The sequence below is a fragment of the Cydia amplana genome, chromosome 23, assembly GCF_948474715.1.
Source record: "Cydia amplana chromosome 23, ilCydAmpl1.1, whole genome shotgun sequence".
Taxonomy (NCBI): Eukaryota; Metazoa; Arthropoda; class Insecta; order Lepidoptera; family Tortricidae; genus Cydia; species Cydia amplana.
The window spans coordinates 3,590,942-3,607,402 of record NC_086091.1 but is presented as its reverse complement, the minus strand read 5'-3'; the positions used below and the strand labels follow the sequence as shown (position 1 = coordinate 3,607,402).

General features: G+C 37.7%; 2 protein-coding genes across 2 annotated transcripts in view; both read right to left on the bottom strand.

Annotated features, from left to right (window-relative positions):
- LOC134658625 (uncharacterized) overlaps positions 1 to 16,461 on the bottom strand; it is a 34,849-nt gene that overhangs the window by 2,053 nt on the left and 16,335 nt on the right. The window contains exons 12-22 of the mRNA XM_063514278.1: positions 15,976 to 16,046; positions 8,222 to 8,331; positions 6,012 to 6,189; positions 5,830 to 5,904; positions 5,648 to 5,722; positions 3,665 to 3,788; positions 766 to 926; positions 584 to 658; positions 402 to 476; positions 220 to 294; positions 38 to 112 (exon numbers count right to left, since the gene is read on the bottom strand). Coding sequence (XP_063370348.1) covers positions 38 to 112; positions 220 to 294; positions 402 to 476; positions 584 to 658; positions 766 to 926; positions 3,665 to 3,788; positions 5,648 to 5,722; positions 5,830 to 5,904; positions 6,012 to 6,189; positions 8,222 to 8,331; positions 15,976 to 16,046 — 1,094 coding nt within the window. The remainder of the gene's footprint in view (positions 1 to 37; positions 113 to 219; positions 295 to 401; positions 477 to 583; positions 659 to 765; positions 927 to 3,664; positions 3,789 to 5,647; positions 5,723 to 5,829; positions 5,905 to 6,011; positions 6,190 to 8,221; positions 8,332 to 15,975; positions 16,047 to 16,461) is intronic.
- Positions 2,005 to 5,366, bottom strand: LOC134658828 (uncharacterized). The gene is made up of 2 exons (XM_063514493.1): positions 4,159 to 5,366; positions 2,005 to 3,788 (listed from the first exon to the last, which is right to left on the bottom strand). The coding sequence occupies exons 1-2, from the start codon at positions 5,242 to 5,244 to the stop codon at positions 3,774 to 3,776; spliced, it is 1,101 nt and encodes a 366-aa protein (XP_063370563.1). The 5' UTR covers positions 5,245 to 5,366; the 3' UTR covers positions 2,005 to 3,773.

Genomic DNA, 16,461 nt, shown 5'->3' with positions numbered 1-16,461 from the left:
AGATTCCTTACTGACACTTAAAGATAAGATAAGATACCTTGCAGAGCTTGCAGTAGTGGTGTAATAGGCGGCACATTCTTCTCTCCAAGCAGTTTCCTATAGTTCAGGTCGCCTTTAAACAGGACGGCCACAGCGTATTGCAGTTTGCGGTACAACCAGTAGTCGTACTACTTCATAAGATAAGATTCCTTACTGACACTTAAAGATAAGATAAGATACCTTGCAGAGCTTGCAGTAGTGGTGTAATAGGCGGCACATTCTTCTCTCCAAGCAGTTTCCTATAGTTCAGGTCGCCTTTAAACAGGACGGCCACAGCGTATTGCAGTTTGCGGTACAACCAGTAGTCGTACTACTTCATAAGATAAGATTCCTTACTGACACTTAAAGATAAGATAAGATACCTTGCAGAGCTTGCAGTAGTGGTGTAATAGGCGGCACATTCTTCTCTCCAAGCAGTTTCCTATAGTTCAGGTCGCCTTTAAACAGGACGGCCACAGCGTATTGCAGTTTGCGGTACAACCAGTAGTCGTACTACTTCATAAGATAAGATTCCTTACTGACACTTAAAGATAAGATAAGATACCTTGCAGAGCTTGCAGTAGTGGTGTAATAGGCGGCACATTCTTCTCTCCAAGCAGTTTCCTATAGTTCAGGTCGCCTTTAAACAGGACGGCCACAGCGTATTGCAGTTTGCGGTACAACCAGTAGTCATATGTCTTCATAAGATAAGATGCCTTACTGACACTGAAAGATAAGATAAGATACCTTGCAGCGCTTGCAGTAGCGGTGTAATAGGCGGCACATTCTTCTCTCCAAGCAGTTTCCTATAGTTCAGGTCGCCTTTAAACAGGACGGCCACAGCGTATTGCAGTTTGCGGTACAACCAGTAGTCATATGTCTTCATAAGATAAGATGCCTTACTGACACTGAAAGATAAGATAAGATACCTTGCAGCGCTTGCAGTAGCGGTGTAATAGGCGGCACATTCTTCTCTCCAAGCAGTTTCCTATTGTTATATATTGAAATAAAGAGTCTAAATTAATTAATTAGCTTTTTATTCAACACGTTTTTACAGTTAGGTTACCATGACAGTCGGCGTAGTCTATGCAACAGAGCGATGGAACGTTCTGTTCCTCACACTCTCCTTCACTTATTTTTGAGTCTGACTTAAAGATATATCATTACTTAAGAAACTTAAGACTAACATAACTCTTCTAGTTCATCAGCACAACTTAACATCTGATTAATGTGGCGCTTCCACTTTAATCCTTCTACATCTACCACGTAGGTGGTTCCTGGTATTGACTCTTCTATAACTAATCCTTGAACCCATGGCCTGCTGTCCTTTCTGTAGTCTCTTACCATTACTTTCTGACCTATATCAAAACTGACATCTCTTTTCCCTTGTTCCCTTTTTTCCACTCTCTCCTGCACTACTTCTGACAGAGGAGGAGGGCGCAATAAACTAAACCTATTTCTTAATTCTCGGCTTAACATAAGGCGAGCAGGTGAGATTCCTGTAGTGCGCTGTGGCGTACTTCTATAGTCAAACATGAATAAATTCACCGAAGATCTCAAATTAAGTCCGCTCTCTTTAATTTTAGTTACAGCAGATTTGAAAGTTTCCACAAACCTTTCGGCCGCACCATTCGTCGCAGGATGATAGGGCGGTGAAAATGTATGCTTCATGTGTTTAGAAATGCAGAAGTCTTTAAATTCTAGACTGGTAAAAGTAGGACCATTGTCTGTTACCAAGTGCACTGGATATCCAAACCGAGTAAATACACTTTCAAAGACCTCTATAGTGCGAGAACTAGTAATATTAGACATCTCATATATTTCTGGCCACTTCGAATAACTGTCTACTATGACCAGAAACATTTTATTATAAAATGGTCCCAGAAAATCAGCATGTATCCTGTACCACGCTGAAGGAGCAACAGGCCACGGTTTCTGTGTTTTTGATGGTGTTTTACTGTTTTGCAAACAAATTAGACATTTTTTTGTAATATTTTCTATTTCGGAGTCAAGATTAGGCCACCAAAAATATGAACGTGCTATCTCTTTCATTCTAATGATTCCAAAATGACTTTTATGCAATTCAAGTAAAACCGATTCGCGTATAGTGTAGGGTATTAATATTCGATATCCCCAAAATAAGCAACCCCTGTCCATCGTTAATTCGTTCCTTCTGTTATATAATGGTAAAACTTCTTTGTCTAACTCCTTTTTTTCTGGCCAACCATCTGTTAAATACCTTATTAATTTGGACAATACCGCGTCCTTTTTTGATTCTGTTTGTATTGTTTTCCAATCTAAAGTTCTCATTTTGGAGTCATTAGTATAACTCAGTACACTGCAACTGGCATTTACAAATACAGGAAGAATATTTATATCATTATTTTTATTGTTCAGTTCAGTCACCGACCTTGAGAGAAAATCAGCAGGGTTTATACTGGTTTTAATATGCCTTATTTTGTAATTAAACGCTGATAAAAATATTGCATAATGTTGCAATCGTTTGGCAGCCATTTTTGGAATACTTTTAGTTGGGCCAAAAATTCGCGTCAGTGCTGCATTATCTGTTTCTAATTCAAAGAACCGGCCGTAGACATAATTATAAAATTTGGTAATTCCAAAAATCACTGCCATTGCTTCCTTATCAATGGTACAATACTTCCTTTCAACATCATTTAATTTTTTATTGGCGAATGCAATAGGTTTTACAACACCCTGTGAATCTCTATTTGACAGCACTACTGCAAGCCCGGTATCTGAAGCATCACAAGTCAAGATCAGTGGCAGTTTAGGATCATAGTGTCTAAGGTTATTAGCCGAAGCTAATTTACTTTTAATTTTTTTAAAAGCTTTATCACACTCTGGTGTCCAGATAAATTTGTTTTTTTTAGTACAGTCATATAAAGGTGCTAGTGTTGTGGCCATATGTTGTAAAAATCGAGAGTAATAATTTATTTTACCCAAGAATGATTTCAGCATGGTCAGGTTAGTCGGTGCTTTTGCATTTAATAATGGTTCAATATTGGACTGAATCACGCTGATACCATTTTTGTTTACAAGGTACCCAAACACCTGTAGGTTGGTTGTGAAGAATTTGCACTTTTGTGGTTTTAATTTGAATTCACATTCCTGCAATTTTTTTAAGACTTGACACAATGTTTCAAAAGTATTTTGTAATGAATCACCCTTTATATAAATATTATCAATAAATACTATGGTGTTGGGAACTTCGGCTAATTTTTTAGTCATTAAACGTTGGAAAGCCCCAGGGCCGGAACTTACCCCATAAGGCAAGTAATTATATTTGTATGTTCCAGATTCGGTTACAATGGTTGTACAATCTTTACTTTCCTCCCCAAGTGGGGCCTGTAAATATGCCTCTTTTAAATCCAGTTCACAGTAATATTCGCCATTTTTTAGAGAATTTAAGATATCATCAATATGAGGTAATGGGAAGTGATCAATTTCCATACAAGGATTTACTGTTAGCTTATAGTCGCCACATAGCCTGACCGAGCCATCTGGTTTTATTATAGGCACTACTGGAGTACCCCATTCACTATGTTCTACTGCAGTAATCCTACCATTATTTAATAATCTAGTGATTTCGTTATTTACCTTTTCACGCAGTGCATAGGGTACTCGCCTGACTGGCAGACACCTGGGTTGAGCATTGGACTTCAATTTTAAATTGATCACTTCACCTTTGAAATTCCCCCATCCCGGCTTGAATATTTCTGCAAACTGGTCTCTGATTAATTGTTCTGCATCTGAAACATTTTGGAGCATGTAAGTTTTCTTATCAACATTGTCTACCCACTTGGGAGGCCACAATTTAAATGCATAAAGCCAGTCCCTACCAATGAGTCTAGGATAGTCATCTTTCACAATAAATACACTTAATTTATTAGAGATATTATTACATGTAACTGTTACATTTGTCACAATTCCTATTGGTTTAGATATAGTTTGGTCAAAGTTTTTAAACAAAGTTTTACATTCTTGTAACTCAAAACTACTCAGATATTTATTTTTATCAGTTATTGACATCACTGTCACCTCTGAGCCTGTGTCAATTTGAAATGGCAAATTATGATCATTTACACTAATAGTTAAGTATTCAGGTGGTATCCTACTCACACTATTAACGGTATATGTTGTATATCCTTCAAACAAGTCTTGCACTGAATTTTCTACATCCTCGTTGTCCTCGTTTCCTGCTGATGTATTTGATTCTAACACATTAACTTGTCTTGTCTTTTTAGGGCACATCCTGTATACATGTCCTTGAACTCCACATTCTGAACAATATTTTTTTTTTAGAGTGCACTCCGCTTTGAGGTGATTATTCTTTCCACAACAGTAACATTGTGCTCCCGGTTTGTTGTTGTTATCCGTTCTTTTGGTTTTGTAAGTTGGCTTTGATTTCCCTCGGTTGTAAAAAATTTCGGTAACTTCTCCGGAGTTCTTAGTGTGAAGTAAAGCTGCCTCCACTGTTCTTGCTAATTCAATGCATTTTTCCAAAGTTATTTCAGCGGGACTCTTCATTAACTCGAACTTAATCAATTTAGATGACACTCCTTCCATGAATTTTTCTTTAATTTGGTCATCGATGTCTTTGAAATTACATTTTCCTGCGAGTTTTCTCAACTCTAGGGCATAATCTTGGATTTTCTCATTTGGTAGCTGGTTTCTTTTTCTAAATTCCGCTCGTTCCAATGTTGTTGATAGCGTTTTGACATATTTGTCTTGTAGTTTTTTTATTAAATCTTGATATGTAAAAGTCTTTGGTTGTTTAGGTGAACATAAGTAAGTCAGTGTTTCGAAAACTTTGGCCGTTAATTTAGTGATTAATAAAGGCACTTTTTTGTCTTCAGTTATATCATTAACTAAGATAAAACATTCAAACTGTTGTTCAAACACTTCCCACTTTTCTCCATCAAATGGTTTCAACTCGCCTAGCGCGGTCATTGTTGAGGTACACGCTTTTTGTTGATGTTTTCCTTTATTCTTGAAGTGATCACTCAATTGTTTTCGTAACTGGTCCACGGTATGAGGTTCATTAGATTCTAACCTCTCTTCTCGTAAAATTTGGATCAGTTCTGGTTTTTTGCATTTATAGATGGAGCTTATTTTTCCGGTTTTCACTTCTTGTATAATATTCGACCTTTCCTCCGAATTTTCCTCTTCCATCAAATCTGCATCTTGATATTCTGAGTCCGACATTAATTTATTGTAGTGACATAACCTTTACGCGTGGCAGCCATTACCATTGTATTAGTCTCACACTTAAACCACTTAAAGTCGAAACCACTTGTAGATTTTAGTTTTATCACCCTAATTGTGCACACGAGGTACTAATATCTCGTCGCCAATTGTTATATATTGAAATAAAGAGTCTAAATTAATTAATTAGCTTTTTATTCAACACGTTTTTACAGTTAGGTTACCATGACAGTCGGCGTAGTCTATGCAACAGAGCGATGGAACGTTCTGTTCCTCACACCTATAGTTCAGGTCGCCTTTAAACAGGACGGCCACAGCGTATTGCAGTTTGCGGTACAACCAGTAGTCATATGTCTTCATAAGATAAGATGCCTTACTGACACTGAAAGATAAGATAAGATACCTTGCAGCGCTTGCAGTAGCGGTGTAATAGGCGGCACATTCTTCTCTCCAAGCAGTTTCCTATAGTTCAGGTCGCCTTTAAACAGGACGGCCACAGCGTATTGCAGTTTGCGGTACAACCAGTAGTCATATGTCTTCATAAGATAAGATGCCTTACTGACACTGAAAGATAAGATAAGATACCTTGCAGCGCTTGCAGTAGCGGTGTAATAGGCGGCACATTCTTCTCTCCAAGCAGTTTCCTATAGTTCAGGTCGCCTTTAAACAGGACGGCCACAGCGTATTGCAGTTTACGGTACAACCAGTAGTCATATGTCTTCATAAGATAAGATGCCTTACTGACACTGAAAGATAAGATAAGATACCTTGCAGCGCTTGCAGTAGCGGTGTAATAGGCGGCACATTCTTCTCTCCAAGCAGTTTCCTATAGTTCAGGTCGCCTTTAAACAGGACGGCCACAGCGTATTGCAGTTTACGGTACAACCAGTAGTCGTATTTCTTCATATCTTTAAACACGTGGGGGGATGTCCAGAAATCTTCACACTGGAAATAATGTTTCAACGTTATTTTTAACCCCCGACGCAATAAAAAAAATATGCCAAAAATGCCTTACATGATTTTGGTAAAGAGCTGATACTCTTCAAACTGCTGGACCGATTTTTATCAAACATAGCTAAGAGCCAACGCAAGGAAACTCGCTTTCATGAAAAGAAACCGCACCGAAATCGGCCCATCCGTTTGAGAGCTACGATACGAGACAGACAGACATTGGTGTCTAACATATAACACCCCTCTTTTTGTGTCTGGGGTTAAAAACACCACGTAGGAAATGAAATATAGAAAATGGAATATGCCGGTAAATTTTCTGGATTCATTTACTACTATACTATACTAGATAGTCTGTAGATTTGGAGTTGGCCCCGAACGGCCAATCCTTTGTGATAGACTAAGATGTTTTCCCATTAGTTAATTTTGAACCTTATTGCAATCTCCATAGAGTGGTAATTCAATAACCGGTAAAACCGACCTAACTATTTTTTTAGGCAGGTAGAACGTGCGGTTTCACTTAATAATAGACAAAGGATTAGCCGTTCGGGGCCAGTTCCAAATCTACAGACTACGATCATCATCATCTTTCTCGCGTTGTCCCGGCATTTTACCACGGCTCATGGCCTGGGTTCCGCTTGGCAACTAATCCCAGTAATTGGCGTGGGCACTAGTTTTTACGAAAGCGACTGCCATCTGACCTTCCAACCTAGAGGGTAAACTAGGCCCGTATTGGGATTAGTCCGGTTTCCTCACGATGTTTTCCTTCACCGAAAAGCGACTGGTAAATATCAAATGATATTTCGTACGTAAGTTCCGAAAAACTCATTGGTACGAGCCGGGGTTCGAACCCGCGACCTCCGGATTGCAAGTCGCACGCTCTTACCGCTAGGCCACCAGCGCTTTTTTCTCATCTACAGACTACGATATCTATCTATCTTATACCTTTAAACGAGCAATTCTTGTTTATTTATATATATATATATATATATATATATATTTCGGGGATCTCGGAAACGGCTCTAACGATTTCGATGAAATTTGCTATATGGGGGTTTTTGGGGGCGAAAAATCGATCAAGCTAGGTCTTATCTCTGGGAAAACGCGCATTTTCGAGTTTTTTAGGGTTCCGTACCCAAACGGTAAAAAACGGGACCCTATTACTAAGACTTCGCTGTCCGTCCGTCCGTCTGTCCGTCTGTCACCAGGCTGTATCTTATGAACCGCGATAGCTAGACAGTTGAAATTTTCACAAATGATGTATCTCTGTTGCCGCTATAACAACAAATACTAAAAATAAAATAAAATAAATATTTAAGGGGGGCTCCCATACAACGAACACGATTTTTAGGGTTCCGTAGCCAAATGGCAAAAAACGGAACCCTTATAGATTCGTCATGTCTGTCTGTCTGTCCGTCTGTCTGTCTGTCCGTATGTCACAGCCACTTTTCTCCGAAACTATAAGAACTATACTGTTGAAACTTGGTAAGTAGATGTATTCTGTGAACCGCATTAAGATTTTCACACAAAAATAGAAAAAAAAACAATAAATTTTTGGGGTTCCCCATAACTTCGAACTGAAACTCAAAAATTGTTTTTTCATCAAACCCATACGTGTAGGGTATTTATGGATAGGTCTTCAAAAATGATATTGAGGTTTCTAATATCATTTTTTTCTAAACTGAATAGTTTGCGCGAGAGACACTTCCAAAGTGGTAAAATGTGTGTCCCCCCCCCCTGTAACTTCTAAAATAAGAGAATGATAAAACTAAAAAAATATATGCTGTACATTACCATGTAAACTTCCACCGAAAATTGGTTTGAACGAGATCTAGTAAGCAGTTTTTTTTTAATACGTCATAAATCGCCCAAATACGGAACCCTTCATGGGCGAGTCCGACTCGCACTTGGCCGCTTTTTTTTGCTATATTTTGTTGATGGTGCGGAACCCTCCGTGCGCGAGTCCGACTCGCACTTGGCAGGTTTTTTATGTTTTCGGTCACCTAGATATTATCGTTAAATAACTCACCGACACAACGAACACGCCTTCGTCATAGTACTGTTGGAACTTCCTGCCGAGGCTCTGGAGCTCCGCTGAAGTAACGTTCGTGTCCGGTGGGGGCGCTTCGCCCTCGGCCACTGTAATGAAAAAAAAAAAATTAAAATTTAAAATGAAAAAAAAAAATGAAAAAAAAAATGAAAAAAATTAAAATGAAAAATTAAAATAAAAAAAAATAATGAAAAAGTAAAAAAAAATGAAAAAAAAAATGAAAAAAAAAATGAAAAAAAAAATGAAAAAAAAATGAAAAATTAAAATGAAAAAAAAATTGAAAAATTAAAAAGAAAAAAAAAAGAAAAAAGTTTATTAGGTTAAACATAATACAATTTGAAAACAATTATATCTGAGTCCTCCTTGTAAGTATTTAAATACCTGTATCAGTAGAACCCGCTCTTTATTGTTGTGTGCAAGGGCGGATTTAGGGGGGGGGCACAGGGGCACGTGCCCCCCCCAGACGGTTGTGGACTTTCCATCACAGTACGGATAAATCGAATTATCAGCGTTGTTAAAATATATGCATAAAATAACAGAAAGAACATGAGCGAAACTCTTGCCCTTTCTAAGGGCTTACTACGAACACCAAAAATCTTAAATTTCGAGCAAATATCTCTGTCACTCAAATTACGCCTTAATTGGAGTAAAAGAGAAAGATCTCATTCATTGGACGAACGCAGTCAAGTAACAGGTCGCGTCTCTTTGTTTGTAAATAAACAAAGCCAAGGCGACCTTCTTTTGGATGGAATTACTTACAAGACATCTGCAGCACACTTGTGCGCTTATTTATACCTGCTCATGGTACGTACTTACTTATCCTCAACATTTGGTTCCAGTTGATAACAATCGTAGGAGCCGTACTGTATGTTTGACGTTGTTTCCTCAAAATATTGTGAAGCGAAAAATTAAAGTGATTTCATCGAGTAACAAGTTATAGGTATTACTGTATTTATATAATGAGTGATAAATGCAGGAAAAGACAAAAGAGCATAAGTGCGTTTTTCTCTACAAAAAAACAAAAAACCGACGATGCAGTTGCAGATACAGGGAAAGGGGTTGAATTTGGTGGTGTCTCATGTGCATCCACGCTTGCGGCAACTACACCAATGCCAACGAATCCATCGGCAGCATCAGCCTCCACTAGTTACATGTTGCAGGAACGAGATATAGGTGAGTATCGCAATCTTTGTGTATTTCCATATTTTGTGTAGAGCTATAGAACACGTCATGTTTGTATTTTTGCCAATTATGTACTTAAACAAACTGATTTGCCTTATTTCTCCAAAATTATGGACTTTTGAAGATAAGGTTGAGTGTATTTATTAATGGGCTAGGTAAGGTAGCAGGTACCTGCGGTTTTTATCGATTTTTGACAGGATTTGAATCGAATCTCCTACATTTGCACTACAGATAGATTTATAAGACAAACGGCAATCGGTTCTTCAATCTTTTATCTCCAGTAATAAAATAAATCTTATATCTCCATTTTTGGCTAATTGATTTCGAAAAAAAATGAATATTACTTATTTTTTTTATTTTTTATAACACAATTTTTCGTAACTAGATTGCTGTGATGGATTACCTTACATATGCTTACTTACCTTACGTATACGAAATCTACATATTTGGGTTCGTATTTGACGTCTCGAAAAAACCGGCTAAGTGCGAGTCGGACTCGCGCACGGAGGGTTCCGCACCATCAACAAAAAATAGAGCAAAACAAACAAAAAAAACAAGCAAAAAAACGGTCACCCATCCAATGTATGGGTGCCCCACTTAAATCTTTATTTTATTCTGTTTTTAGTATTTGTTGTTATAGCGGCAACAGAAATACATCATCTGTGAAAATTTCAACTGTCTAGCTATCACGGTTCGTGAGATACAGCCTGGTGACAGACGGACGGACGGACGGACGGACGGACGGACGGACGGACGGACGGACGGACGGACGGACAGCGGAGTCTTAGTAATGTAATAGGGTCCCGTTTTTACCCTTTGGGTACGGAACCCTAAAAACGTGTCTAGGATTTTAATATTAAACTAATTACATAACACAAAAGTTATGACCAGAAAACTAGTTTTTTGGCCCAAAATTTTTCAACTTTTCAACTTCGATACCAAGGTTAGTATCTTTGATAAAAATTATATTTCTTCCTCTTCGTCTTTTATATACGTTTCGCTGTAGAACTGTGTCACTTAGAAATATTGATTTTTTTTTTAATAAATTCTAATTAAAATTATTTTCTAATTTGCTTTCTTGGGGTTAGATATGAGGTTATTATCATGTATCATTTGTGGTATATTGTCAACCATATAGTATCTAGAGGAGCCCAAACTTGGTACCTACCTCGTACCTACCTATGTTTTGAAAATAATTTTTGTTTTAATAAAAAAAAATAACTGAAATGTAATAATGTGTTATATTTTTAGAATCGCCTCTAAAAACCCTTTCATATAATACCATACACGAGAGGTTTCTAAAAAAGAAATTGCATTAAAAAAAAGACTCAGCAAGTCAGCACTCCCCTCCTAAGGATTTTTTTTTAAGAACTGCCGGTCAAAAATTCTGTTCTGACCTCCAGTATGCGTGTGCCAAATGGCTAAACTGTACATCGATTTGCGGTTTTTCTTTGAAATTGGGCTCGTATGGCTTCCACTACTTACTCGCCGCGCCGCGCATCGCGTGCGTCCAGTTCGCGACCTTACTTTGTTGATATAAACTAATACTAATACTTTTGTGTAATAATACTTTTTAATAAACTTAATTAATAAAGATAAAGATAGTTTATTATTCAAGTAGGCATATTACAATGTGCTTATGAACGACAACAGCTAACAGCTACATAAGCTAATGTTACGGATTAAGCATTTATAGATGGTCAAGCAGATCTTGTCAGTAGAAAAAGGCGGCAAATTTGAAAAATGTAGGCGCGAAGGGATATCGTCCCATAGAAAATTTGAATTTCGTGCCTTTTTCTACTGACAAGATTTGCTTGACCATCTATATTTACTATATAAAAGTAAAAGTAGATAGAATAATTAGTACAGCGGGTTATTTAAATATGTTTTGAAGCTCAAATAAGTTTTTACAAAAACATATCAGGCGGCCGATTTTCCTTAGTGTTTGGGGCTTTTCCGTCTATTAGAATTTTTTCTAGTATCGTGATATATTATGATATTACAAATACCTATGTATATGTATATATATATATATATATTATATATATATATATATATATATATATATATATATATAATTCAAGTCAACAAATATTATACATACATTTAATCGAAAATAAACCTTAGTGAACACAATTGACACAAACAGCTGACATGTAGGACTTCTATATATATATATAAACCGTTAATTATTTTTATTTTTAGGTACACTACTAATCAACCAGCAGAACGGATTAGTTCTTACGGACGAAGAAAGGTACCAGTGGTTGAAATATACTTGGCAACCTACAGCAGACTTTAAGTTTCCACTTGTGCGTGAGGGAAAAAAGAACCGTTCTTTTCAAATGGGCTGGTTAAAGGGACATGAATGGCTTGCATATAGTAAAATTGCTGGTGGCGGATTATGCAAAATGTGCATTCTTTTTGGCCGACGTGAAGCGGGCATGAATGATGTGAAGCTGGGAAGATTGGTGTCGGAACCACTGCTTCGATATAAAAAGGCCATCGAAACGATCACACACCACGAGGGTACGAAATATCACCAACAGAACGTAGTAGCCTCTCAAAATTTTTTGGATGTGATGGAGGGGAAATCAATGGATGTTGTTGTCCAAATGAGATCCCACGAAATGAAAACTATTGAAGAGAATCGTAAAAAACTTATACCCATTATAAAAACAATCATATTATGTGGAACGCAAAACATACCTTTAAGAGGTCACAGGGATGATGGTAGTTTAGAATCGGAAAGTTCTGACGGACACGGAGAAGGCAACTTCAGAGCGTTGTTGAAGTTCCGAATCGATGCTGGAGATGAGATACTGCGTGACCATGTAAAAACGTGTCCTAAAAACGCTTCCTACATTAGCAAGTCGACACAAAATGACTTAATAGAATGCTGTGGGGAATTGATCAGCAACAAAATAGTGAACAGAATTAAACGGTCTAAATATTTTACCATTATAGCTGATGAGACCACAGATGTTTCTATTTGTGAGCAACTAGCCGTTTGTATTCGCTATTTTGATGTAGATACAAATGAAATACAAGAAGATTTTTTAATGTTTGTCGAGGTTGTTAAACTTAGTGGTGAAAATATTGCTCATCATATTTTGAAGGCGTTGGAAAGCCTTAATCTGGACATGACATTTTGCCGGGGTCAAGCCTATGATGGAGGAGCCAACATGAGCGGTAAAATACAAGGTGTTCAGGCACGGATATCCAGCATTCAGCCTTTAGCCCTTTTTACCCACTGTGCAAGCCACCGACTCAACTTAGCTCTCAGTACAGCCTGCACCGTACCCAGCATAAGAAATGCCGTAGGAGTTATCTCAAGTGTAGCAACTTTCTTTCGTGAGTCAGCTCAACGAATACATCTCCTCAGAGAAGAAATGCAAACTCAACTGCCTAAGGAAAAACAAAATATCTTAAAAAAAATGTGTGAGACCAGATGGGTGGAAAGACATGAAGCGGTTTTGACATTTTTGGACGTCTTGCCATGTCTACCTAACATTTTGCAAAAAATGGCTGATCAAGGAACCAGGAGTGCTACATCTCCATTCTCCATCTGCAATCAATAATGTCGTCAGAATTTCTCATAAGCCTGGTAATCCTTTCTGATATTTTAGGAATCACGCTGTCCTTATCTCGATCATTACAAGCCACTGCAATTGACATACTCTCTGCAGTTCAGCTTATCAATACGACCACAGGAAGTCTGCAGAGACAACGTGAAAATAGCACGACCTCATTCAATAAAATTTTTAATCAGGCTGAGACGATCGCAAACGAAATTGGTGCAGAAATCACGGTCCGCAGAATCACCGGCCGTCAAACAAATCGGCCAAACATTCAGACTCAGTCAGTTGAAGAATATTACCGACTTTCAGTATATATTCCTTTTTTAGACTATTTGCTAAGCGAAATGTCATCCAGGTTCCCTAGCGCTCCCCTCCAAACAATCGGACAGTTGCAAAAGTTAGTGTCCCATAACTTCAGCGATGAAGATATAGAGGATGTTTTGCGAGGCGCTGAACTATATAAGGATGACCTTCCTTGTTTTTTAGCTTTGAAGGGAGAGCTAAAATATGGCAACAGATGAGAGAAAATATCCCAAAGACTCCAGCAGATGCCTACAAACGAGCAACGGTTCTACCGAATATTAGAACTCTGTGTCAATTGTTGTGCACGTTTCCTGTGACCACGAGCACTGCCGAGCGATCTTTCTCCACCTTACGCCGGTTAAAGTCATATCTTCGCAGCAGGATGACAGAAGAGCGTTTAAATGGACTGGCTGTAATGCACATCCATCAAGACATTGCGACAAAAATGAACGCTAATGAAGTGCTGGACATCTTTAGCAGGAAACATAAAAGAAAATTATCTTTATTAATTATGTAAATCTTTTGTTTTATTTAACCTTTATATAGGTAAATACTGCAACTTTATTTTTAACAGTTATTGTTGATTATTTTTGCCCCTATACTGCCCCATGTGCCCCTCCCAGAAAAAAATCCTGGATCCGCCCTTGGTTGTGTGTGTGTGTGTGTGTGTGTGTGTGTGTGTGTGTGTGTGTGTGTGTAATACTTCAATTAATAAATAATTCCGTTTAATTATAGTTAAGGGACTCTAACCACCTTGTTACAGTAATTTTGCATTTAAATAGCGGCAGGTGATAAATTTATAATTTATTGTTTATTGCATTATACAATAAATATATATATATATATTATAATATAATGCACAAATCACTACATAGTATAAAACAAAGTCGCTTCCCGCTGTCTGTCTGTCCCTATGTATGCTTAGATCTTTAAAACTACGCAACGGATTTTGATGCGGTTTTTTTAATAGATCAGAGTGATTCAAGAGGAAGGTTTATGTATAGTTTGTTAACCCGTGCGAAGCCGGGGCTGGTCGTTAGTACATAATAAATAAGTATTTTTGGCCATGTCGACCGTGGCGTCGACTAATAAAGCAATAAATTTTTGTATAAATCACAGTATATTAATATTGTTGTCCTAATGACTTCCCAAGTTTTGGTCTGTGTCACGTAGTTTTATTTTACGTTTTCAACAAAACGGCAAATGGCTGCCACAATTTTCCGTTAAGGTGATAGAGTCAAAAGTAAGTATGTATTAAAAAACTATATATTATCACATATATCAAAATTGGGAAATAATAGGACAAACAATATTAAAATACTGATTTATACAGAAATTAATTGGTTTATTAGAAAACACAATAGGCTACATGACAAATTTTCATTTCGGGTATCAATGAATCAGGTTTGTTTTTAGGATCAAATGTCTCTATGGGACCCATTGCATTAAAGCAATACAAAATTCAGAAATGACAGTCAAAGTCCGACAGTCGTACTTCACTCGCGAAACGCCCCGAACAAATTGACATGTGAACGTGACGTCAAGGTTTCTGAGAGCGCATCTTGAAGTATGAACAAAACAAGAAAATTGCGTCTTTGTCGGTGAAATATTGCGTTTAGGTATATACTATATAGTGGCTATACAATCTTTTTTGGGTAAAATGTAAGGAATCGAATGGTATCCTTACTTATTTCGTTTTTGAAAGTAAAAAAAAAATTGAAACTTTCAGGTGCTGTATTTTTGTATTATTTCCATTTTTTTTTAATTTCTAGAATATTGTGTGTGTGTGTATTGTGTGCTCATTTTCTATCTATTTTACTAGATTTTGTTATAAAATTCAACATGTGTCATTATCCCTATTCCCTTAATGAGGGCGCCACTGGACGGTCGACCCAGTCCTAACTGAAACATGTCACAAAACTCTATAACGTCACAGAAAAGGTTTCCACTCAGTTTGATGTCAAAGTACCTTTTGGACGCTGGTCTATTATGACGGCAATAGTCTGAACTATAGGGAGCGTGCATGAATTGTAGACGGCAGCACAGAAACCCCCTATTCATTGTCGCAAAGCATTATGTCAAGTTTCCATTTCTAAACTTAAGCCACTAGATGGCAGACCCCACTATATGAAATATAGCCAGCGTGAAGAGTAGGGAACAGGCCCCGTAGCCAACGTGCCAATAATAGCTTACGATCCGTAGCGAACGTAACGCAACTGTCACTGTCGCACTAATATGGAAGAGCGATAGAGAGACACAAAGCGATTCGATGGCGAAGCGCACGCGATCGTCACCTTGACCATAGAGAAAAAAATACATAGAGTGCTCACTCCATACATCAGTTTTAGTACCAAAAAGACTATTAGCATCTAGCAACGAGTGGCGGAACTATCAGTACTGCTACTTGACAATAGATGTCGCCACCGACCGGAAAGTCTTATGCTGTTGAGATAAGACTTTCCGGTCGGTGCTACATCTATTGTCAAGTAGCAGTACTGATAGTTCTGCTACTCGATGCTAGATGTAGACACTGAAATTAATAGTCTGAACTGATGTATGGAGTGAGCACTCTATGTATTTTTTTCTCTATGCCTTGACTAGGCCGCCTGGTCACGAGATGGCAGACCCTCCAACGCGCGGTCTAGAATCTAGAATGTCAGTACTCACGTGGTTTTTTAGGCTCGGGCGGAGGCGCGCGTCTGCTGTATTGCGTGTTGCAACACATCTGGATCAAATCTCTGAAACAATATTATTTTTTAAATCATTTATTCAAAATATTACACAGTAGTACCTTTTGTACTCACTTTCATGCAATAAAAAAATATGATTATGATTATGACAATAAAAACCAATTTACTGTGGATTCATATAAAACGCCGAAACGTTTGTAAAATGACGACGCCGTTTGTAAACGGCGGATTCTTACAAAATGCCTACGATATATACGTAACGTAAAAATAGCCATGTCGGATAAACGTCAGTCCATACATTGTGTATGACTATTGGCCGCCTATTTTCGACAGACGGGAACGCCTGTTAATGGCTACTCCGTTTGGTTATATCCTCTAAGGCACCATATTTTAATTTAAAACAATAGCTGTGGTGTATCATTTTTTTATTTTATTTCTATTAACTTTTATATATTTTGTGTAC